Source organism: Mesitornis unicolor, unplaced genomic scaffold, assembly GCF_000695765.1.
Source record: "Mesitornis unicolor isolate BGI_N332 unplaced genomic scaffold, ASM69576v1 scaffold7373, whole genome shotgun sequence".
Taxonomy (NCBI): domain Eukaryota; kingdom Metazoa; phylum Chordata; class Aves; order Mesitornithiformes; family Mesitornithidae; genus Mesitornis; species Mesitornis unicolor.
In genome coordinates, this window is record NW_010175254.1 from 7,440 (window position 1) to 32,199 (window position 24,760).

General features: G+C 40.6%; 2 protein-coding genes across 2 annotated transcripts; one reads left to right on the forward strand and one right to left on the reverse strand.

The window, feature by feature from the left end:
• The first annotated feature begins 2,111 nt into the window (after window positions 1-2,111).
• TDO2 (tryptophan 2,3-dioxygenase) lies at window positions 2,112-14,021 on the forward strand. Its single transcript, XM_010181316.1, has 12 exons — window positions 2,112-2,146; window positions 2,519-2,618; window positions 4,475-4,565; window positions 5,253-5,323; window positions 6,990-7,117; window positions 8,392-8,578; window positions 9,524-9,631; window positions 10,216-10,327; window positions 10,452-10,509; window positions 11,019-11,098; window positions 11,701-11,791; window positions 13,868-14,021. Exons 1-12 carry the CDS (start codon window positions 2,112-2,114, stop codon window positions 14,019-14,021), a joined length of 1,215 nt encoding a protein of 404 aa, XP_010179618.1.
• A 2,584-nt stretch (window positions 14,022-16,605) lies between these two features.
• CTSO (cathepsin O) lies at window positions 16,606-24,702 on the reverse strand (the record flags this gene model as incomplete). The annotated part of the gene is made up of 8 exons (XM_010181318.1): window positions 16,606-16,664; window positions 17,552-17,644; window positions 18,095-18,258; window positions 19,564-19,685; window positions 21,316-21,483; window positions 22,573-22,706; window positions 23,652-23,757; window positions 24,320-24,702. Coding segments are annotated over 8 exons (1,205 nt in total), but the record flags the coding sequence as incomplete, so codon positions are not given.
• Between the last annotated feature and the right edge of the window lie 58 nt (window positions 24,703-24,760).

Consider the following 24,760-nt stretch of genomic DNA (forward strand, 5'->3'; position numbering starts at 1 on the left):
TGCCATGAAAAAAAGGTAACAAAATTTGATTTCGCTGTGGAGGCTCAATCTGGATGTTTCAGGTGAAGGTATATGGAAATTGCAAGGTAAACTTTCCTTGCCCATGCCTTTAAGATCTGTGGATGTGAGAGATTATGTTACTGCATTTGTAATCAAGCTGTTTGAGTGCAAATGGGATGGTGAAAAGCACAGTTTTCAACATGTATGTGCCAGTGCATAGTCCTCATCTTCATCTCTATTTACTTGCCTCCTGAGCAGATGTATAGATGAGTGTGATGAGAGGATTATTTTACTGTGTCAGGTTTTACATCATGAAGGAAGAACACCTTGACCTTGCTGACGTGTTGGCTCAGCTTAGTTTTAAGCTAGCATTTGTATAGCCTGACATATGGCATCTGGCTTAGCAGGGTATGCATCCCACCACCACGTACTGCCTGTGGCAGGTGCATTCTGCCCTCAGAAACTGGCCTAGCAACATGGTACGGAGCAACGTGTGACTTGAGTCACGTACAACCAGGAGCCTAGGAGGCCACTCTGGCCAATGGGTATACGTAGGAGACCACCCTAACCAATAAGGGCCATTATAACCGTATATGACCACAAACCACGATTCGACTTGGGTACAAATGGACCCCTGCAGAAGGCCATTTTGAGTTCCCCTTGGAGCAGTGGGTCTGTGACATGAGGTCCTCCTGTCTGCTAGGGACGCTTGTCAAGGAGACTCCTCGAAGTTGAGAGCCCTAACACTAACAGGTGAGTGAATGCACTATGGGATCCTCTTCCCTCCCCAAAACCCTAAAAGCTTTTAGGTAACCATTGTAGAATCGCTTATAAGTAGTAGTGCTCATAAACCAGTGCCAGTGACATTCAAACCCATACAAAGAATTGACCGCAACCCTTTAGACATAAACTGTTGATAGGGTCTGGGACTAGGATTAGATACAGCCACACCTGGACTCCTCTCTGAGAAGGCATTTAGAAAGGAGGGGGATCCCTTCCAAACCTCATGACTCAATGGGAGGGCATTCCTAACATTCCTGTAAAACAGCTGTCATGTTTGCTATTGAGAATTGTTCGATAAAACATAATGGTGCTTCTCTCTTGCAAACATATCATGTACACACACCCTCCCACCCTATCCTTCCTGCAACGCTGCATAGGACTTTTTTTTAAGAGCCAGCTCCTCTTAAATGACTGGAACAGCTGAAAGCACCACACAGACACCAGAAAGCAGCCTAAGTCTTGCAGAAAGCAAATGGTCTAGGGTCACAGGGACCCTGCAGCTTTGTTTGCAGTAAAACTGAGCATTAACCTTTTTTTCAGAAAAGGCTGGAAGCGCACACTAGTTACATGTTACTCCATTGCGTGTTAGGCTGATGTTTAAACAGAATTGGGTAACATTTGTCAACAAAAGAGAGTGAAACTTTTGCGTGAGGAAATAAAATGAAGAAATTGTCGTTAATTCAGCCGCTGGAAAAATAGCATGAGATGTACCTGATTATTTTTAGCTCTTTTACTTAATCTGTGTGTATTTTTTGGAAGCGTGTGCATTACTTGAGATTTCTTAAAAGCTTTATTCAGTCTGCCTTAGAAATATGTTCTTAGTCCCTTCCCTCTTTCCTTTTCCATATGCTTCACCTTTTAAACTTAAAAATATATTGATTACTTGATACAAAGGGCTACAAGTTAAAAACCTACTTTAACAATTCCTGAATTTGTTAAATATTGCTTTTTTCTCAGACACAGACTTCTCATTGATTTACCCCTTGCAGCAGCCTTGGTCCCCACAGAAGCAAGTGGTGGAAACCTCGCCGTAAAAAGCACAAAAGCCATAGGACAAAGCGAGTATCCGGCCGTTCCTGTTTTGACTGCTTGAAAAAAACGAGCCAAAAACCTGGAGAGCCAACAACACATGAACTTGGTGACCTTTGTGCCGCGATAGTTTCTGTAATTATTGAATAGCGGGGATGGGCCAAGGGCTAAGGAGCAGAATCTGGGGGTTGGCCTAGGTGGTGAGATAAGGTTACATATAAGGCAGCTGCAGCGGATTTGGGAGCGCTAACGGAGTATATTCCCTGGTGTGCAGCTCAGCGAGTGTGGATCCCAGAATCATGAGCGGGTGTCCCTTCGCGGGGAACAACTACCTGTGAGTCCCTCGAACCTGTGTTTTGCTTCGCTGCGTCAGTTCAAACAATGTAATGTTAATGTAAAATATGAAACTCAGAGAGGAATTAGTGATTATCCGCAGACAGACAGCTGTAGCTGTCGTTAAAGGAAAAGAGATTGTACGAGGGCTTGTCTGAGCACTTGTATTTTAATGAACTAGATGTAATGCTACAGCTGTTACTGTGACAAGGTGCATTTCAGGCGTACTGCTTTTCCAAAAGCCTGCTTTCGTGATTCATTCTCTCAAAGCAAAGCACTGTTTGAATTGTAGATGCATCTGTTAGTGAGAAGGCAGGTATATTCATAGTTCTTTAATTAAACAGTTTATATATTGACTTGATTTTCTTCTTAGATTTAACAAGCTGTCTTTGGAAGATGAAAAAGATGACAAATCACAAGAAGGAATAAATAAAGCCAGCAAAGGTGGACTTGTCTATGGAGATTACCTACAAGTAAGTTCAAGGATTTCATGTTAACTGCCCTGGTCGCTCTTAAGAATTAAGCAAGGGCCTGAGATTGACTTGTGCCCTCTCTCAGCAGTCAGCCAGTCATTAGAACAGGACTCCAAGTGCCCTTCCTCTACCTGAGCTCTCTACCCATGGGCACAGGTGCCCATCTCTACGGGGATGGTGCAGCTGGACTTGTGGGGTGGCTTCTCAAACTGCAAGGAAGCTGGATTTTTGGGGCTTTTTTGTAGGGAATTATATGTATTGGTAAACCTAAAATGTAAAGTGCTGCACCACAAAACTGGTGGTTTGAATTGCTTGAAAGAGTCCAGCACAGAGCCACAAAGATGATGGAGAGAGTGGAGCATCTCCCTTATGAGGAGCGGCTGAGGGAGCTGGGGCTCTTTAGGTTGGAGAAGAGGAGACTGAGGGGTGACCTCATTCATGGTTATAAATTTGTAAAGGGCGAGTGTCAGGAGGAAGGAGCCAGGCTCTGCTCAGTGACAGCCAATGACAGGACAAGGGGCAATGGGAGCAAGCTGGAGCATAGGAGGTTCAACCTGAACATGAGGAAAAACTTCTTTACTGTGAGGGTGGCAGAGCATGGCCCAGGCTGCCCAGAGAGGTTGTGGAGTCTCCTTCTCAGGAGACATTCAAAACCCTCCTGGCCGTGTTCCTGTGTGACCTGGTCTGGTGATCCTGTTCTGGCAGGGGTTGGACTGGATATCTCCAGAGCCCCCTTCCAACCCCTACCACGCTGTGATTCTGTGTGACAAAATGCTCTCTTTGGTCTGACAGTCACCATGTGACAATTTCTCTGTGTCAGCAGACCACGTGCAACTTCCTGGAATTATTGCATGAAAGCCCAGAATATTTGGCTGGAAAAAATATTGCAGGAGTCTAGGAGGTGGGATGATGACCAAGGGACACACACACAAAAACCTCAAACAACCAAACAAAAAACCAAAGCAACTAGATGTTGTTAAGAATTAAGTAAAAATAAAATGCCATAAGTGATGAAAGAATCCAGACTGGTTTTTTGGTGACAGCATGAACTGAAGGGAGGGGAATGACTGTATGCTTGTGAACAGCAGACTGATTTGTTGACATACTCTCTGGAATCTTGCAAAGATTTCTCTCTAAACAACTATGATGAGATTGTAAATTTGACTCAGTAAAAAAGCTGGTAATGTCAGAACTGAAATAACTAGTGTAGCCTCAAATCAGAGCTTTTGTGGAGATGTTATTGCTGTGCCAAGGGAGGTTCAGGTTAGAGATAAGGAGGAAGTTTTTTACGGAGAGGGTCGTCAGAGGCTGGAACAGGCTGCCCAGGGAGGTGGTGGAGTCACCATCCCTGGATGTATTTAAGGAGCGGGTAGACGAGGTACTTAAGGATATGGTTTAGCGGATAGACAGGAGCGGTTGGACATGATGATCTCGGAGGTCTTTTCCAACCAAGCGATTCTGTGATTCTGATTCTGTGATTACACAGAACTTTATTATAGAAACTCCATTTTCACAGAACACAACAGTGTAGGTGTAAGATATGGAAAATAATCTGGATACTTTGCTTTCTTTCTTTTTGTTGTTTAATAGTTAAAAATATTCTTAAAATTATTTTCCAAACTTTATTACTCAAGGTACCTAAATGTTCCATTTTAGGCGGGATTTTTTTTTTTAATTAAAAAGTAAAAATTACACTTGAGACCATTTAGTCTGACTTCTCATACAACCTAGAATATGAGGCCTCTGTGCGTATTTTTTTAAATATTATCCTTAAATATTAGCTCCACTCAGCAGGACTACCATTGCTAGTAGCAAAGCTGAGTGCTTTACAGAACAGTCTTATCTTTATTTTTAAGCTGAACAAAATATTGAATGCTCAAGAACTTCAGAGTGAGAAGAAAGGAAACAAAATCCATGATGAGCATCTTTTCATTGTCACGCATCAAGGTCAGTGGCTGGGAGGAGTTCAGTGGTGCTTGGTGGGCGTTTTTGCCACAGGGAATCATTCAGTGCTGAACCATGCAATGCACAATTTCTTTTTATTTTAGACTCAATCACTACAATTGCTCTGTCTTTTTATCTGCATTTATTTATATTTGTATATACCCCAATGTAATTTCTAAGCCTGTAATCAATTCTATGCATGTGAAGCCATAAGTGTAACCTTTGGATTTGGTAAACCAAGATTTGGATGTTTCTGTTTCTGAAGAAATCAAAGGGATGAAATTAATTCCCCGTCCAAGTAACAGGCTGCTACGCAGTTTATTGTAGGGAAATTTGAGTGTTGGGTTGGGCCTTCTCTGAAACCTCAATCCAATTTTAACCATCCACAGGAAGTCTAGAAGCTGGCATTCTGGTTGGGTGCTCCTGAACTGCTAAGCAGCTCTGGGGTAGCTTTTATTGGAGTGTGAGGTCTAGATTTTCTCTTTCCCCCTTTTGTAATGAACATTCTGTACATCAAATATCTGATGTGTAAAGCATGCTTTAAAAAAAATCTGCCAACATTCTCAATACTAGGTTGCTTCACGTAGCAGTTTAGGGAAAGGACACCATACTGTAACATGTAACTCACGTGAATGAAGAAAGATCAAAGTAACGTTGACGTTAATGCTAACAGAGCCTTTCTTGCTGCAGCTTATGAACTGTGGTTCAAGCAGATTCTGTGGGAAATGGACTCGGTGCGGGTGATCTTCCAAAACGGCCATGTAAGTTAAGAGCTAATATTAATTTTGGGAAAATGTAGCCCTCTCTTTCTCTTGCCTCCTGCCTTTCGGCCTGGTAGATTTGGGTTTACTGAAGTAACAGCATCAAAAAAATACCCAATGAAATTTGGCTGATGGCTCTTATGTCCTGGTAGTACTGAGATTTGATCTGCAAAATCTTATTTCCTCCTGAAGTCTGCCTTTTGTGTAGACCACTCTCCAAGACCAATTTCATTGACCAAAATACTCATGTGCTCCCCTACAAGTACTGGATAACTGCAGAAACTTGACTTGGGAATAGTCTACTGCAAAAAAAAGTCTTTTGAAGTCTACATACTGTATCCTTCTGTCCAAGATCTGCTGTATGAAAGGAAAACTCTTTTCTTTGTTGTTGTGCATTATAGAATCCAATGGAAAAGCAATCATCAAAATCACACTGTACAACTGTATGATAATTTCTGAAAATTACAAATATAACAGGAATATTTTGAAGAGCTCTAAACATTTGCCTAAAGCTAAACAGACTTCATAACAACAGATAACCAAGGAAAACTCCTGACCTGATACTACAGCCACAAAAAAAAGGCTGACTGGGTGTACTCTGAGAAATACCTTGAATAACATCATGAATATGTGCATATAAAGAAAATTTGAAACTAGACCAGACTGAAAGAAAACACCTTTTTATCATGATGTCCAATGAAAATGTTCTTTGTTGTCCTCTACGCCTGTAATCTTGTTGGCTTTTCAGTTGAACAATGTATCAAATTATAACCGATCAAAATCAGCCCTTAAGTAGAATATCTTTTCATTATATATTTTTGTGAAAAATGAAATTTGCTTATAATCAGAATTTCAAATGTCAATGTTAAGGTTAAGGATACAGGGAGGTGATTAAGGAAATGGTTATCATATTTCATTTTTGTAGCTTGGTATTTCCTGGTTGTGTGCCCTAGTCTTAGGGAGAAATTTGATCCCGTTGAATCTAATAGGAATTTAAGCAGAGTCCTCTGCAGGGAGAATGTCCAACCAGAGGAGAGCTGCTGTGTTTTCCATTTAATATTTTCTATTTCACACCAAATGCAGTGTTCTCTGTTGTCCTCTGCTTGCTAATGCATATCTCTGATGAACACCCCTGTAGATGTGCTCTCCTGATGTACCTTTCAGATTATTCTGCTTCTCAGCTCTTAAGTACTTTCCACACCTGCATTATGACTTGTCCTTTCACAATACTAGAAGCTATTACAGAAGTGATTAGAATAGAAAGGACAGACAAGAAAGAATAATTATTATATCACATATCATTATAAATAGCATTGTAATGATTGGAAATGACCATGATATAAATTATTTTGGTCTAGAATTTAATTTCTTGTGGTGGCTTCTATTTCACTAAAAAATGTAGAAAACTAATCCTATAAATTTGGCCTAGATGTAATGTATAAAAAGTCACAGAAAAACAGGTACCTATCTTTGAAAATTATAGTTACAGTTGTCAGTTAAAACCAGGGCTCTCTATTCCATATAAATTTCTGCTGCTATGGATTTCACATGGAAAGGACTTGGGAACCATAGTGATGTACAGCAGTGAAAAGACCTGAAATAAATAGGTAGAATAGAAAGAGTGAACACTGTTCTGCCTGGTTATGATCTTTTATTTTCTCTACAGGTAAGGGATGAGAGGAACATGCTGAAGGTTATTACTCGAATGAACCGAATTTCAATGATTCTGAAATTACTTGTGGAGCAGTTCTCAGTTTTGGAAACTATGACTGCATTGGACTTCTTTGATTTCAGGTAAATACTCACTGTTCCTCCACAGTAATCCAGGAGCTGGTAGTTCCCATCCTTAGCACTGACGGTGAATTTTGGATGGGTCGTGGCAGCTTGTGGTCCATGCATCCTTCAGCAAGGTGGGTTTTGGAGGAGATACCTTAGAGAGGCAACAGTGGCGTTAGAGTGCAGGGGTCAATTCAGAAGCTGAGCTTGAGGGTGAGTCCAGCTCTGCAAAGAAGTGCAAGTAAATTGTTGATGATTATGTGTGTTGCTGCCAAATGGTTTAAAAGAAATAGTTAAAACAATAGAAATGATAGAAATAGCACACATCTCATTAACAATTTGTTTGAAACTTACCTCTGTGCAGCTGTACCCGTGTTTGATGGGAAATCACAGAAGTGCTTGGGTGAGAGAAGTGCACTTTCAGATTCCCGTCCACTTCTGCATTGTTTTAGTACCCTTTCCTTTCTGTCTTTTAATGTTCCCTAATGAAAAAGCACATGAAACTACGAATTTGCTTCTCTTGGGGGTCTGAAACATCTGCATCGTCCAGCATAGCACTACAGCAGGGGAAATTCATGGGCTCGTCATCTGTTTTGATGCATTCTTGCTTCTGCTTTTCAACAGCATACTGTCATTTGATAAACAAACATGAGATGAAATCAATGATCTGTTTCAGCCAAATCTTATCTTTGCAATGCAATTACAATTAGGCAGCAATGTGGGATTCCAGATTACTTTTATTAATACATTTTTTTTCAGCATGTTCATAGAATTTAACTCTGAAAGAATCCCATTAATGAATCCCTCCAACGAAAGCCACTAAATGTTTTTCTGAACATTAATTTATTGTACACATAGTAATTATTCTGTATAACAAGCCTATTTAAAATCCATTCATCGGCATTTTAATGATGTGGAAATTTTTGTAATAGCTATTTAGGGTGAAGCTGCTTTTTCTGTCTGGAAAGGGAATGATATTCGGTAATGTTTCCTTCTGTACATCGCACAGGCAAAGCTGTCATTTTAAAACACGGTACAAACATGAGTGTGTGTATATATCTGTGTATGCACAAACAATACAGAGCCAGAAAATATGCATTCATTGTTGCTGCATTAAAATAGCTTGGGTTTTTTTCTTTTCTTAATTGCAATCATATTTAAAAAATGCTCAGATATCTATTTGATATTCTTCAAATGTGAAATATGCATTTTTGTACTTTGTTGAGAACCAGAAAACCCCATCATAGTAAAGTAATAATATGTTTGTATCCTCTTTTCGTCTGTTCCCAAAGATACTACCTGAGCCCAGCCTCAGGTTTTCAGAGCCTGCAGTTTCGCTTGCTAGAGAACAAAATTGGGGTTCCCCAAAGCCTGCGCGTCCCCTATAACAGAAGGCATTACCGCGACAACTTCAAGGGGCAGGATTATGAACTGCTGCTTAGATCGGAGCAAGAACCAACCCTGCTGCAGCTCGTGGAGGTAACAACGTCTGTCTTGGACCTTGCTTTGTTTCCCCCCATCCCCCAAGCATGTCCTTTATTTCCAGTCTTAGTGCCGGGTACTAGAGAGGGTAAAAACAGGAAAAATTACAACCCAAAATGAAAGGAAGAAAAGGTGCTTAACAAGTGTTTCATTATCACATGCCTTGATTTAATGACTTTGTCTTAAAGTCATGAATGACTCACAGTAATTTCTCTAACTCCCTTGTCATTTTCATAAATACAATTAACAAAACTTTCTAAAGAATAATGCAGTATAAACCCCAGTAAAAGCATCCTCTCCTATTACCCCTATCCATTTGTCTAATGACCTCTGGTGCAGAATATATAAGAAATTTCTCTAGCTTTTCTGCATTTGTTAAGACTTCATGCTCTTGCATCTTTCAGATAAGGAGCTAAATTAAGTGATCTCTAAAGGAACTTTGACCATAAAGATTCTTAACTTTGTTTCTCTCCTAATTGCATTTCCATTATTAAAACAAGATCAAAGAGAAAGCTTTGCTAACTCTCAAGTAAATTTATGTCTTGTATTATCACATATTTTGGTGTAAGCCAATGGCAGACAGCTTGATCAGCATAGATCTATATCTTCCTTCTGAGATTTATCTTTAAAATCATCCTATGCATGTGGAATCAGGTTGTTTTCCTGTATCTACAAGGGCATTGGTTTTAAAGACACAACTTTTGTCTTCCAAAAGTGGTCATTTAACTGGGAAAACCTGTGGGTGTGTTTGCACAGCACCACTGTGCTGGTATAAATCTTCTACGTGGACACGCTGACTTCAGCAATAACCACTGCTATGGGACATTAAGCCACTACAACTGTTGCAGTAGAATTTATGTTGCCGTTACTTGTAATTGTAGGGTAATGTGCCTGCTTTATTAACATTCAAACGCATTATTATTGTCATTATTGTTATTAAAGGCATGGCTGGAAAGAACTCCAGGGCTCGATGCAGAAGGATTTGATTTTTGGGGACAATTTGAAGTGAATGTTTTAAAAGGTCTAGAAGAGGAATTTGCCATGGTGCAGGTACGGTTCCCATTTCTATTTAACACTATGTGGCAATTAGCTGCTATGTGATCATTTGAACTGCACTGGCAAATAAGCACAAGAAAATCCCCAAATATTATAAGACCTGTAGCTTTAAGTACGTCTTTCAATGCAGAAAACACCATAACATAAGAAGTAATAAATGTCCTAAGAACATACGTTTAAAATTTTATAACTTACCTAAAGTTTTTTATTTACAATTTTCTTATCCAGAACTGTGCACAGTTGTCATCTTTTTGCCTTGAAAAAAAAAATAATCAGACTTTAAACAAATTAAGTGATTTTAAGGCCTCTAGACCTAAATAAAAGCTGCCCGTTTGTATGAACATTCATTTGTCTGAATTACGTTGACAGCCATTTAATTGTACATTTTGTGGTAACTGCATTTTTTAAAGGACAGTGACTCAGTGATTTATCTGCCTTATTTGAAAATACAGTTCTTAGATTTAAGATGTAAACTTAAAGAGTACTTAGGATGAAAACAGGAGTTACATCATGGGTCGTTCAAGTGCTTAATTTATCCTATTGAATTCTAAAACCTGTTTTTGTTTCAAATATCAAAGGCCAAACCAGAGTCGGAAGAAAAAGATGACTTACTGTCTGAATTCCACAAACAGAAAGATGTATTACTTTCATTATTTGATGAAAAACGCCATGAACACCTGCTTAGTAAAGGTAGATCATTTATGCACTTCTATTTTTTATACATGATATAATCACATATAATGTGAATAATCGCACAAGAGCATTAAATTTGCAGGAGAATCGGTAACAAACTAAGGACACTTGCATTTTGCAGGAGAAAGACGACTGTCTTATAAAGCACTGAAGGGTGCCTTAATGATCTACTTCTACAGGTAATGTTAGAAAATACATCTTTAATGTTTACTGCCAGGAGGAGAGGTGAAGGTTAAGGTTAATTTAGGTTGGAACCAGCCTTGGAAAGTAATCTAGTCTAACCCTCCCCAAAACCCAGATTAGTCAGACTCAACCTGAAGGTCAGATCAGGCTGCTCGGGGCTGTGTCCCGTTGAGTTTTGAATATCTTCAACGGTGGAGGTTACACAGCCTCTCTTCAAGGGCAATCAGTTCTGACCAGATGCTGCTCCTCAGATTGAGACTTGTAAATGCCTTGTTCAAACTCCTCTACAAAGTGTCCCAGAAAGATTTACAGTCTTTTTCCAAGTATGAGGGAAAAGGCGCAGATCAAGACTTACGTGGCAGAAGCATTTGTTAGAATATCTACTGACGTTTCATTACCAGTTTAGGAAAAATATACATTAAGTCACTATACCCATTGGTGAAGTGCTGCCTTGACAAATCCAGCGTATCATTACACTGTCTCACTGCCTCTTCCGTTTCCCAAGGGAGGAGCCCCGTTTCCAGGTTCCCTTTCAGCTTCTGACCTCCCTTATGGATATCGATGTGCTCATGACCAAATGGAGATGTAAGTTCCCTTTTTGACTGGGATGATTCTCCCTCTTTTAGAGGCAAGTAAACAGTTTGTTTCACCCTCTTTTAGACAAATTATACTCAGAGCTTTAGGACTGAGCTTCTGAGTTCGTCCTTCACGAATGACTGTTTTTCTTTTTGTAATTTGGTCAAGAGGAAAGACAAACAGCTTCTTCTGTGATCATTAGATACGTAGGTATAGCTATCACTTCTATGACATGCTTTAAGTTCGGTGAGCAATTGTATGTAAGGGACAGGTTTGTATTTTACAATATCCTCCAAAATATCATCATGACAACTCTTCACGTGCAATCATTCCTTATGCTCTTTTCCTACCTAGACATCCATAAATGAATGTATTCATTCTGTATTAACGGCATAATAATGTGTAATAATTCGTGTATTCATTCTGTATTAACAAGTATTTTGTATTAGTTGACTGAAGAGTAGCATAATTAACTCCTGCATTGCTGAAGATCTAGCAGCTCTGTAAAGATCTCTGTCTGATCTTTGTTATTCCAGTGATGCACCTTGACATGACCCTTCGGTTGTATTTTACACTGAGCACACACCATGTCCTTCATTTGTATTTCTTAGACAACCACGTCTGCATGGTGCACAGAATGATTGGCAGCAAGGCTGGCACCGGGGGCTCCTCAGGCTACCAGTATTTGCGCTCAACAGTGAGGTAAGAGTAACGCGTTTCCCCCGTTACCTGCAATAACGCAGTTTGCAGATAAGCTAATGCCAGGGGACAGATATCAGGCAGCTCATTGGAGCCCAGAGAGCTTTTGTTTCTCTTCTGGCACTCTCACATTTCCTCCTAGTTGTTGTACATTCACTTATCAGGTTAACATGTATGAATTCCAAGCCTTTTGAGGCAAAAAGAACTCATTTTGATCACTCATGTAAAGTGTCATTTATAATTTTCAGTCAAGGGATGTAGGTGTTACTGTAATAGCAGTAATAGCAAGCCTGCCTCGTTTAGTTTGCATGCAGGCTAACCCAAATTGATGATCAGAGAGGCTGGAGCACCTCTCCTATGCAGACAAGCTCTAAGAGAGTTGGGGTCGTTCAGCCTGGAGAAGAGAAGGCTCCGAGGGAACCTCACAGCAACCTTCCAGTACCTGAAAGGTGCCTATAAGAAACGTGGGGAAGAGCTGTTCACTAGGGCATGTGGCGGTAGGACAAGGGGTAATGGTTTTAAACTAGAAAAGGGCAGATTTCAGTTGGATATTAGGAAAAAGCTCTTCAGTCTCAGGGTGGTAGATCAGTGGCACAGGTTGCCCAGAGAGGTGGTGCAGGTCCCATCCCTGGAGATATTCAAGGTCAGGCTTGATGGGGCTGTGAGCAACCTGATCTGGTAGCAATGTCCCTGCTCACTGCAGGGGTTGGACTGGATGAGCTTTAAAGGTTCTTTCCAACCCAACTCATTCTATGATTGTATGAAATTAATGAGGTGATACAGGCTGGAAGTGAGTCCTGCCCGCTGTCCAGCTGATGGCAGTTTCTTTATTCCTTAGCATGACCTCTAATAGGTATGACCTAAGGTACCTCCATTTAGCATTTAATACATTCTTAAAGCTGACAGTAATTAATACTCTCAAGCTGTGCAGGCAACAACCGGAAACATGTTTCTTTCTCATGGATGAAGCAGAAAAGGAACTTAAAAGGGATGGTTGGGGCCTGAGCACTGACCTCTCTGAATGGGCAGAACTTTTTTTTTTAAAACAAACTTTGAGGATTCAGCAAGTTGGACAAGTCAAGCTTTTCAGCTGCAACCATGTCCTGACAGTCCTGAACATTATCTCCAGTGCAGAGCCACAAAGATGATGGAGAGAGTGGAGCATCTCCCTTATGAGGAGCAGCTGAGGGAGCTGGGTCTCTTTAGCTTGGAGAAGAGGAGACTGAGGGGTGACCTCATTCATGGGGATCAATTTGTAAAGGGCGAGTGTCAGGAGGAAGGAGCCAGGCTCTGCTCTGTGACAGCCAATGCCAGGACAAGGGGCAATGGTCCCAAGCTGGAGCATAGGAGGTTCAACCTGAACATGAAGAAAAACTTTTTTACTGTGAGGGTGTCAGAGCATGGCCCAGGCTGCCCAGAGAGGTTGTGGAGTCTCCTTCTCTGCAGACATTCAGAACCAGCCTGGCCGTGTTCCTGTGTGACTGCTCTGGTGATCCTGCTCTGGCAGGGGTTGGACTGGATGAGCTTTTGAGGTCCCTTCCAACTCCTGATATTTTGTGATTCTGTGATCTCAAAAAGCAGAAGGATATTTAAAAAATCTTATGAAAGGGCCTTCTTTGAGGGTTGTTTTCCAAGAGAAACCATAGGTAGATGGTGACTGCCACATATGACTGTGGGCAATGATTCCCTTCACAGCCATTGTAACAGAGAGTGGAAAAGAAAGCAGATGGTTAGATACAATTCAAAGATTAAAGGCCAGCCTTCTCATTCTTCCTTAATTCTTCCTAGATAAATTCTACTTAGTATCTACTGCAGGAGCAGAGGTCTGGAGATTAGAGCCTACATACTCTGCATTTTCAAAAGAAAGATGTGACTATGGCAACCATATTTCCCTTGTAAATCTAATCTGCCTTGCCCTAGAAAAAACTAGGATTGGATTTTTATTCTGGAATATCCAGGAGGAGGGTTAGTGCAGAAACCTTATTAAATAAATGAAAGAGATGAAATGATTTCTGGGGATTTTGGAATTATGGCCTGTGCCAATACAGCAGCATTAATGGTTCCAATTGTCTTTTCCAGTGACAGATACAAGGTGTTCGTGGATCTGTTCAATCTGTCAACATTCCTAGTGCCAAGACACTGGATACCAAAGATGAACCCCACCATTCATAAATTCCTTTACACGGCAGAATACTGCGACAGCTCCTATTTCAGCAGCGAGGACTCAGACTAACCTGCCCTTCCAGCCCGGGTGCTGTAAGGACCTGCAGGACTTTCACCTCCAGTGGTGCTATCCTCCAGCTAAAACAGCTCTTCTCACAGAGTGTGGGTGTGTAAATATGTATTTATGTATGGCAGCAATGTGAATAATATGATCAGCTTATGGAAGGAACTTAATTGTTTGTAGAAAAAATAATCTCTACCGAGTTAGCCTATCTTAAGACTGAAATGATACCCCAATTCAACTCGATGACCAATTTCACTCTTAATGGCTTCTTAAAACTTACACCTAGAGAGAGGCAGCAAATTATACGGAATTATCATGATCATGTCTTTCTTGTACATATTTTTATATCTGTTTGTTTGCCTAATGGCTGTTAGTAATTGACTTCTTCCAGTTGAGGATGTAATGAGTCTCATCACCAGCAGAATAGCAGTTTCTGAGCTCTTACTCATGGCATTTCAAAAGGAATTTTGGGTTCAGAGTTTCAAAAGTTAGATTTAAAAAAAAAATAAAAAAATATTATGTCCTGAATCTATAGACACCGAAGCCTCTTGGACTTTTACATACATCAGGAATCGTGTTGCTATCTATGTGTTGTTACATGTGCATGTGAATGATAATCCCTCCAGTAGAAACATTTACTGTTAGGAATGGCACATCTAAATAAGTACTGACTTTGCACTTCAAATAAAGCAGTATTAAAGCTCTTCCTTTGTTAAGACTTCTTCAAAAGCAAGCAGAAAGTGCAAACAACATTACGACAGGCATTTAAAGTGTTTTTTATTCAAGATACCATCAAAATAAGGATAAAATTGATATATAACAAAAGCAAGGCAAATTTGGCCACAAACCAGTGATGAAGTCTCCTCATTAGATGGACTCTTGGCTTTAAATGCTTCCCTTGGAAATACACAGGTGCTGTAGGCCTGAATTTCTGGTGACCTCCTCTGTATCTCAGCGCTTTAGGTGCTTATGCCTGGTAGGACCAGCAGAACGTGTTTCATACCATTATAACATCCCTTAGCAGTGCAAATGAGGAGCTTTGGCTGCTGTTTTCCAGTTAGGGAAGCGTGCTGTTGGCTGTTTGTAAACTGCTAAGGGAAGGCCATGCTACAGATGACTAAGTCGTGTAAGATTACAGGAGGTTTCCCCTTTTGTTAATCTGAATTGTTCAGCCAGTAGCAGAACCTGAAATAGTGCAACACAGCGCTTGCTCTCCCTTTCATTTAAAATATTAACATGGAGAAGGGCTAAAACAGCACTACTAAAGCAGACAATAATGAACAACCATTGCATTTGCCATAAAAAGGTTCTAATACACTGATCTATCGACATGGTACAATCATTGAGTGCAAAAATTAACTCGCTTCGGTACTCGTCACAGTAGCACTTCATAAAAGCTACAGGTAAAGCATTTCAGGTGAAAGATTCAGAGCATTTCAGAATTATGTTTGGTTGTGAATTCTAGTTACACGTGCCTGCAAGTGCAGTTTTACAGGTCAGCAAAGCTGGAAACACTTTCTCATTGGCAAAGTCCTACCTATGAATTCACTTATTGTAGGGAAATTTAACATCCCCTCTGTTTGGAGTATTCCATCATTGACTGACTTTCTAAAGGTGGGAAATATGTATTAACAAACCCCACCCTTGCGCTTTTTTCTATAATAAGCAAGTTTTTTAAGTCCTGCTTTGCAACTGGCCTCTGTTCGTTGTGAAGTAGGGAAGGGAGCAGGCGTGGAACTGACACAGCTGTAAAAGGCTGATTAGCAAACACACATCCTGCCAGGACATGGGATGTTCAACCCCTAGAACTGCCTCTGTTTGTCTAAATGCAGTTACTTCTTGCTTTTCTATCCATCTAACCAATTAATCCTGAAGTCTGATATTCCAAGCACTTTCCAAAACACACTCCCTGCTCTGGAGAGCTCTGAAGTTGTTTTCACCCAATAAAGGTCTGAAAACTGAAGGTGAAGGACTGTGGCACTTCAGAGGCCGTGGGTGCTCAGGAAACAACTCTGACTACCCCCTTCCCTCTTCTTTTATTCCAGCTGCAGAGAAAAAGTAGGATTTCACAAAACCAAGGAAGACAAAATGTGTGTGTCTGCCTGAGGGGCTAGAAAAGCCAAGACAGGTATCAAAGCATAAAAGAGAATATTTTCTTCTAACAGCCCTTTTTCCCTACCCAGTAAGAGCAGACCGAGTCATAGTGGTTCTTATATTCAAGATTTTGATTATATTCTGTCATACTATTGATCATTTGATCCAAATTCCTTATCATTTCTCATCACTTCTTTTCTTGTAAGATTTTTTTGGAGTAGTATTCAACACCTGGATCGAGTCCACATTCACGGTTTCAGTCCATCTTTGTAACTTCTTTCTGTGCCCTCTGCAGTTGGTTCCGAGTCTTCTTATTCCATGAAGGATTTGACACGCTACACACACTGCAAATAAAGACATTTTTTAAAACTCCAGCCAACTTCTTCCTGTACTGCCTAAAAGCAGGAATTGCCCTTACAGTCATTGCTTATTTCAGACAATGTTGCTTTGAAGTAGATCTTCATACACAGTGTGGGTGCCAAACTATTATCCAGACGATAATCGTGGTCTTTGGCCAGTGTCAAACAAATACTGATGAAACTGTATCTGCTATACCTGCAAATGAAACAGACAAACAAAAATTTAATAAATACTGGAAGTGGAGACTTCAAGTTTATGTCCTTTCTGGGGATTCAGCATTGGTCCAGTCAGGGTGCTGAAGAGCAATATAAACTTTGATATTCTCTTCCCTCTTAATCACATTCATTAGCAATGGATAGATAATATGAAGCTGTGTAGCCTTAAAAGCTCACCAAGAGACTGGAGATCACAAATTCCATTACAAGACATTTTTGAACGCTCATGCAAACACAGAGCAAGATAGGCTTTTATTGATGCTCTTTTTGCATTGCTGTACTCCTTCCAGCACTAAAAGCAAAGTCTGACTGCAGCCTGTGAAGTATCAAAGGGTGACGGCTCTTATACCCTCAAAAGTGGTGTCAGAGCACCTCTAAATCAGAAAACAACATCTGCGGGAGAAGGAGAGCAACTACTGGCGTTTGCTGGGTTGTTAGTGGGTGGCACACTGCAGAAAATGTGAAAGACCCTGCTTTTTGAGAGAATGGATTTTGAAAATAACACAGCTGTTCTTCCTGACCACTTCTGCAATTGACTTGCTTTAATTCCACTACCCAGAACTACGATACACAACCATACTTTACAATGTCATTATCTTCACATGGTAAGGTACAATAGCACTTTATTTGTTATGCCTTATATGGCCTTACCTTTGCATGGTGCTTCTCAATCATTTAACTGTATGGCTTGCTTGAACTAGCAACCACTTTATTTACCTTTCCACCTGGACTCACTTAACCTCTTTGAAAACATAGCAATGATTTGTATTTCCTCTCTGATGATCCTGTTATATCTCTTTACTTACATGATGAAACATACCCCAGCATGTGGCCTTTACCGCTTTAATTACTGCTTGTCAGACTTACCACAGACATTGCTGCCTATCTTAACACGAACGTAGCCATCGATTCCCCATGTAGGCCCCCAAGAGTTCTGCACAATCCAGTAAGGAATATTACCTGGAAGAGACATTTTCATAAACAAGAGACAACATGAGATGTGAGAAGCATAAAAAAACCCTACGGACTTAATTCCCATTTTAATCTCTCGTAGTTTCTGATGGTTTGATGATACAGTGTAATGAAACCTACTTCTGCTCACATAGAGGACAGAGCTAATAGCCCAGTGTTGAACAGACTGGATATATCCTCTGCTAGCATAAAGACACACACAGACATGTTTGTGACTTTACAAGGACATGAAGTCCCACAGAAGTGAAGGAGCACAGACAAGAAGAGTTTTTCTCCTAGGATCAGGCTGCACTTGCAGAACTGATGTGACACCAAACCAAACAGCTCTCAGTGGAGCACCAAGTTCTGGATTTTTCACCTGCCCCACAGGAGAAAAGTTGCAAGTAAGAGAAAAATCACCCAACCTGCTAGGTTGAAGTTCAGTTGATGGAAACGTACCCGTTGTGTCAAAACCAGTGATGAGAACAGCGTGATTTGCTCTTCCACTGGAGCAGTGGTACTGTATGATCCCACCAAGGTAATCCTGCCAGCTCACTGCATCCACTGTCACTGCCAAAGGGCCCCAGTTAACGAGCATCCTCATCATTTCTTCCTCCTGACCGCTGCAAAAGAGGCGAGTGATAATGTCAAGTGACTTAACGCACTAAAGCAACTGGAGCGGTGGGGATCTACTTAAGTACAACTTAAAAATCAAATTATTCAACTGTTTCCGACCGCTGCGAAAGGGGCGAGTGATAATGTCAAGTGACTTAAGTTAACACACTAAAGCAACTGGAGCGGTGGGGATCTACTTAAGTACAACTTAAAAATCAAATTATTCAACTGTTTCCTGTGAGTCCTAAACACCACATAACATACATCAATAAATCTATTCCATATATTACAACACAGTAATACAAATATAGGGCATGCAGACTATGAGAAGGGTGCCGACATGATGTTATTAAAAAGAATCAGGTTTTTGGGTCAGTGGGCAATGATAAGCACCACGTACCTTTTATACGCCACTCTTCTCAATTAAAAAACAGCTCTGGACAAACCATTAGCCTGTATTATTTGTCTTTAATTTTTCAAACATACAGAAGCACTTTTTGTATCATACATATTAACACACTTAAGTATGTATCTGAAACATGTCAAAACACAGGACATTACCACTATCAGACATTACCATTAGCATAGAGTTTTACCTATGTAATAATATACCAAAACAGGAAATCTTTATCACCGTGTGGTATTTCTAAGAACTAACTTTGGCAAATACAGACTGGCAAATAATTGATTTTAGTTACTTATATCTGGCAGTAATTCACTTCCCAGTTAAAACTGTATTTCTTTAAGTTCAGTATGCAGCTGTATTGTACAGATTAAACTAGAAACAAACTTTCTTGGCACAGAAACCTAAAAAGCTCCCAGTTGCCTTTACAAAACCCAGCTGACAAGACTGTTTGCTGTCCTGGACTGGAGGAGAATGCGGGTGGGCGTGCAAACGATGAAGACTGAAGTAACTGAATACTTGCTACATTTTTCAACAAATTCCAATTACTATTGGTAGGATTTACTATTTCTGTTACTTCAACAGTGTAATGTTCATTTAGCATACATTAAAAATTGTGACTGACTCAGTGTTACAGTTAAATGTAGCCAATTTAAAAGACCTAATTTCAAGACACAGACTTAAGCTTTCTCATTTGAATGGGCCTAGTGATGGCAGGGTTCAGAGGACTCCTTGTGGATGGCTTTAACTCTCAAAAATGCTGTATGTTAATTCCTGTCCAGTACATAGCTACAGAACTGACGCAACTGTAACCTTTGGCTGGTCAATGCACTATTGGCCCTCGCTTGCTCCCCAGTCAGTGAACATGGAAGGAAAAGTACAGCAAATAAAAAGAATCAATAGTAGCTACCTGAAGTCATATGCAGCAAATCCTGTTATTGAAACGCCAAAATCTGAGTGACCAAAATAATGGCACAGTCCCGTCTGAGCCTTAAAAGTGTATTCCGAGTCTCTCACGAGTTTTACTTTTGTCTGCAAGAAGATAAACGAATGAGAATTTCATGCATTAGGCTTTAACACCTTGCAGAACAGAACTCACAGAAACTGACCACAGAGCTCACTCAAAATTCAGTGTTGGTGAGATTACAGAATCACAGAATCACAGAACGTGAGGGATTGGAAGGGACCTCAAAAGCTCATCCAGTCCAATCCCCCTGCCGGAGCAGGAACACCCAGATGAGGTTGCACAGGAAGGCGTCCAGGCGGGTTTTGAATGTCTGCAGAGAAGGAGACTCCACAACCTCTCTGGGCAGCCTGGTCCAGTGCTCTGTCACCCTCACTGAGAAGAAGTTTCTTCTCCAATTTCAGTGGAACCTCCTGTGTTCCAGCTTGTGCCCATTACCCCTTGTCCTATCATTGTTTGTCACCGAGAAGAGCCTGGCTCCATCCTCGTGACACTCACCCTTTAAATATTTATAAACATGAATGAGGTCTCCCCTCAGTCTCCTCTTCTGCAAACTAAAGAGACCCAGCTCCCTCAGCCGCTCCTCATAAGGGAGATGCTCCACTCCCTTGATCATCTTTGTAGCCCTACGCTGGACTCTCTCCAGCAGTTCCCTGTCCTTGAACTGAGGGGCCCAGAACTGGACACAATATTCCAGATGCGGTCTCACCAGGGCAGAGTAGAGGGGGAGGAGAACCTCTCTCGACCTACTAACCACCCCCCTCCTGATACACCCCAGGATGCCATTGGCCTTCTTAGAAAAAAGACTGTCATGTTGAGAAGTAAGATATTCACTATCTCTAGTTTTGTTGTTTGTAGAGAAAGCTTCAGAAGAGATTCAGAAGTCTTTAAATAATGACCAAAACTTAATAGTATCTCTAGTCTAAATGAGTTTCATGAGCAATCTCATCAATTTCAAGACAGAGACTGTGCCTTCGGTTAATGAATGACTGTGCATTCTCTTCAAACGACATCCACACACAAAAATATCCTCTCCTTGGGACAATTCGAGAACCACAACTATCCCAAGAACAGTTATATAAAATATTGAAATTAAGTCCCATTCTGCTATTAGCACCAACTCCTCATGCTAGTTTACAATGCATTATAATGGCTGCCACAAAGTCCAGCTACAAAGGCACTGCATCAACCTTTTATACTTTTGTCTTCTGCAGGAAGACCGTGTCTTCTCCAGTCTAATTCATGGGTAGTCCCCCAGTTGCCAAGCAAGAGGGAATTTTGCTTCAGAGGAACCCAGGTGAATATCCTCTGTCTTTCCTGAAATGCAAACTTAAGTTATTCAAATGGCTCCTTCTACACTGATACTGTGTGGCTGCAGTGTCCACTGAATTCTGTGACAATACTGTAGTTCTCAAGGAACATTATTTTCAACTCCTGTGGGTTGATCTGTTACACTCACAAGAACATATAAAGACGAGAAAATATGAAGTTTCAGTTCTGCTTGAACAAACTCCCTCTTGATTCCAGACTAAATGAATAAACATACATATATACACATACACATATATATATATGCATATATACATACATTAAAAAAATCAGATGTACACTCTACCTTCCCCATCACTTTGTCCCAGTAAAAAAGAACATTAATATGAAAGCTAAGGAAGGGTTCAAGATTTATGCAAAGTTTCAAACCTGGTTCAGCCAGTTCAGAGCACTGACAGTGGATCCCCCGCTGCAGCCGTAATTATTGTAGGAGCAGTCAATAACCTGCTGGACGCTGAGTTCTTCCAGTTTACTTCTTTTAATTGCATAGGCAGACTCTATACCACCCACAACGCTGAAAGCCCAGCAGCCTCCACACTGGTACAAAGAGAAGGGAAACAGGAGAAAGAAAGTCAGCTTTGTTTATAAAGCCTGATATGCAAAGAGTCAAAATGGTCTTCTAATGCTCTTAACTCACTACAGCACCCTTGAACTTTGTTTTTAAGGCAACAATAAAGAAATTTAATCAGTCATTTAAAATACTGAACTGTTTTTTCACCTGTACTGTTCTGAAAGCTAGAAATGCATTATAGGTGTCTTATTTTATGGATTCTTTACAGATTCATTTTTGCCCTTTAAGATAGGTCTGAGGATGCTTTTTTACTGCAGGACAGCTATTTTCTTAAAGAAGGGCTGGGGCTCAGGATTAATTTAGTTTTTGACCACATTAGTTGGTTTTTGAAAAGGATGCACTTAATGAGACAGACTACAACTTTCTACAGTCTGAAAAATTTTATAGAGATATATTAGATTACAGTTTAATAAACAGTAGACTGAAATTAAACATAATAGAAAAATTCTTCGACAGCATCAGAATCTATACTGCAGTTCTAGGCTCTTTAAACTGTGGCATTTAAAGCAGAAAGCAGAGTTTATTCCTAAGCAAGGCCCAGGTTACACTATGTGAAACACAGAAAGGAAAGACATTGGGGATTTAACAGCTTGTTTGTTTCTTACCAGTGACCATAACCACTTTGGGATAAACTGTAATCACGTGGGGCCTGGTTATGCCCTATCACAAATGCATCCCCTGAAGAGTTCGCTGGTAAAGATATGGGTGCTGACCAGCCAAGGGCATTCCATCATGAGAGAAACCCACAGCAGAGGATCTACACCCATACAGGTATATGGGCACATTTAGTTAACTAGATCAAAAGAATCATTACACATGGTTTATAATTGCACAATTTCTAAGTGCACAACTTTTACACCCCATACTTTTAAGTCTAAGCCCACTTCACATAAAATGCTCTGTGTTTTTGTATATGCTCAACTGGCCATACTTGTGCCTGTGCTCCAAGGAGTCTTGAGGCAGTGCTGGTCCCTTCCAAAACCTTCCCTGTGCTTTACGACGTACCTGTTGGGACTGTCTCTTGGGAACCAGGAGAGGAAAACACTGGGACTTACTGTTTGCTGATTTCTCACTTCTGCAATGACTTTCTTGTCCCTCCAGTCAAACTTCTTTGGCAAAGGTTTTTCCTTTCCCTTTGGTACTTTTATGTATCTGGGAAGTTTGTGAGGTATGCTTCTTAAGTAAATAGCTAAACATAGAATACAAACATCTATAAATCTATTAACTAAAGAAACCCAAACCAAACACAAACAACCGTTTTCCTAGAAGCCACAGAGGTAACTTTGATCTGTAGCTACAATCATGGGATTTCATTTCATTCTCAAATCCATAGAAAATTAATGTATTTTAAAATAATCATTACACTCCAGAATGAATGTAATTCTTACTGTTTCTAGAACAGAAATAGCTTTAGGAAATTGCTCATTAACTATTCCATAAGGCAAGTTTTGTGAAAATTTTTACAACATTTTCCTTACTGGAAAAATATTACTTTACTGAAGTCAAGTAAAAGGGGAAAAATAAGAGGAGAATAATTTAAAGATTCTGAAACACACTCAAAGTGCTATTTTTTCACTAAAAAAGCTGCTTAATTATTTAAAATTAAAAAGGTGTGAAATTCCCTGATGAACAGAACATATAACAGCTGACTTGAATGGCAAGAAGGGAAGATTAGGTTAGGTATTAGACAAATTTTCTTAGTTAAAAAAGTTAAATATGCTATATTGCTCCTGAAAGTCATAGCTATCATTGTACAGCTTTGGATCTCCAAGCACTGTTTGGATTGAAGTCAATTTTGTTTTGGGATAGAGAATAGGAACTTAAAGAGTACTCAATTTTACAACTGTTGCAACTGAAGAAAGCTTCAAGGCCCAGTAAGAAGAACGAAGAAAAGAGGGAAAGAAAATTTTGTATTTTAACTCAAATTCAGGCTCTCGGCAATTCAAGCTTGCAGGACTAGAGAAACATGAAAAGGACCATTGTATCCTTCAGAAGTACTTACAGTTTGGTATCAGACATTGTAAACTAGCTGACTATCAGCACTGGAAGAATCTGTAAATGTGAAAGATACAAGGTTCTGGGAAAGAATAAGAAAAATAACAGAAAAGGCATTAGCAGCAGCCAGAAAACCTACCTTTGAACTCTTCAGGAAACAGGTGAGAAAACTGATTTATTCCATAGAAAGCAGTCGTGTTATCTTTTGATGATGAATTCAGTAATCTAATTCTTTTAGCACTTTCCTGAAGGGAAAAAAAAAGTAAAAATCATATTGTGCACACTACCAAGTTAGCAGTAGTGACAAAACCATAAGAGCATGAAAAAAAAAGAGTTTAGCAGCAGTAAACTTGAACTTAGATAACAAGACAGCTGTTCACCTCAGATTCACCTCGTATTCGTTGTGGATTCCTATCAAACCACTGTGAAAGCCATTAGACTAATTTCAACTCCAAGAAAGATACTAAAAAAGTATTTGTTAAGTGCATGGAGAGTAAGAAATTGATATGAAAGAGACCAAACAGGCAAGTTCAGAACAAACTGTGTCAAGCTCATCTGATGCCCTTCTTTGCACAACAAACCTTGTAGCCTAGAGCTACCTAAAAATGTCTTCAGATAAGAGTTAACTCTGTCTTGCTTTATGTTCTTATAATGCAAAAGAGCTGTAGACATTAGACATTAAAGATCCCAAACTTTATCAGGAATCCTAGATCTCTGAAAACCCGGGTTTTGTCCTACAAAAACACCACAATCTGACACTCCTCTCCCCAGTTTCTTCTCCTGAACAAGAAATACCAAAAACTTTACCCTATCTCCCGCGCTGATGAAGGCTTCATCGCACCCCTTCAGCGGAGCGGGTCCTGAGGTCCCATCGTCCTCAGTGCCGGTAACCACCCCACTGCCCCGACACCCGCCCGGCCCCCTCAGGCACCCTTCGCCCAGCGCGACTGGGGCACCACAGCGGTCAGAGGGAGCGGGTCCTGCCAGACTTCCCTCAGTCGCCCCATTTCCCTGGGGAACGGCTCCGACAGCAGCCCTGTGCCGCCGGACAGATGAGGCGACACTCGCCTCCCGCCGCGCCCCATGGCCACCACAGAGAACACGGCCGCCGCCGGCTCCTCGGTCCAAGGCTGACACCTGGCGCCAAATACTATAGGGGGAGACAGCAGCGGCACCCCAGCCCCAGCGATCTGAGGGGAAGCCGAGCAGGCTGAGTGGAGGAAAGCGAAACAGCAAAGGATGTCGGAG

Excerpts from the sequence above, each read along its gene's own strand:
- TDO2 (XM_010181316.1), top strand. The coding sequence starts at position 2,112 with ATGAGCGGGTGTCCCTTCGCGGGGAACAACTACCT. Across the intron at positions 9,632-10,215 it reads AGGAATTTGCCATGGTGCAG|GCCAAACCAGAGTCGGAAGA; the intron begins GTACGGTTCCCA and ends CAAATATCAAAG. Across the intron at positions 11,099-11,700 it reads GCTCATGACCAAATGGAGAT|ACAACCACGTCTGCATGGTG; the intron begins GTAAGTTCCCTT and ends TGTATTTCTTAG.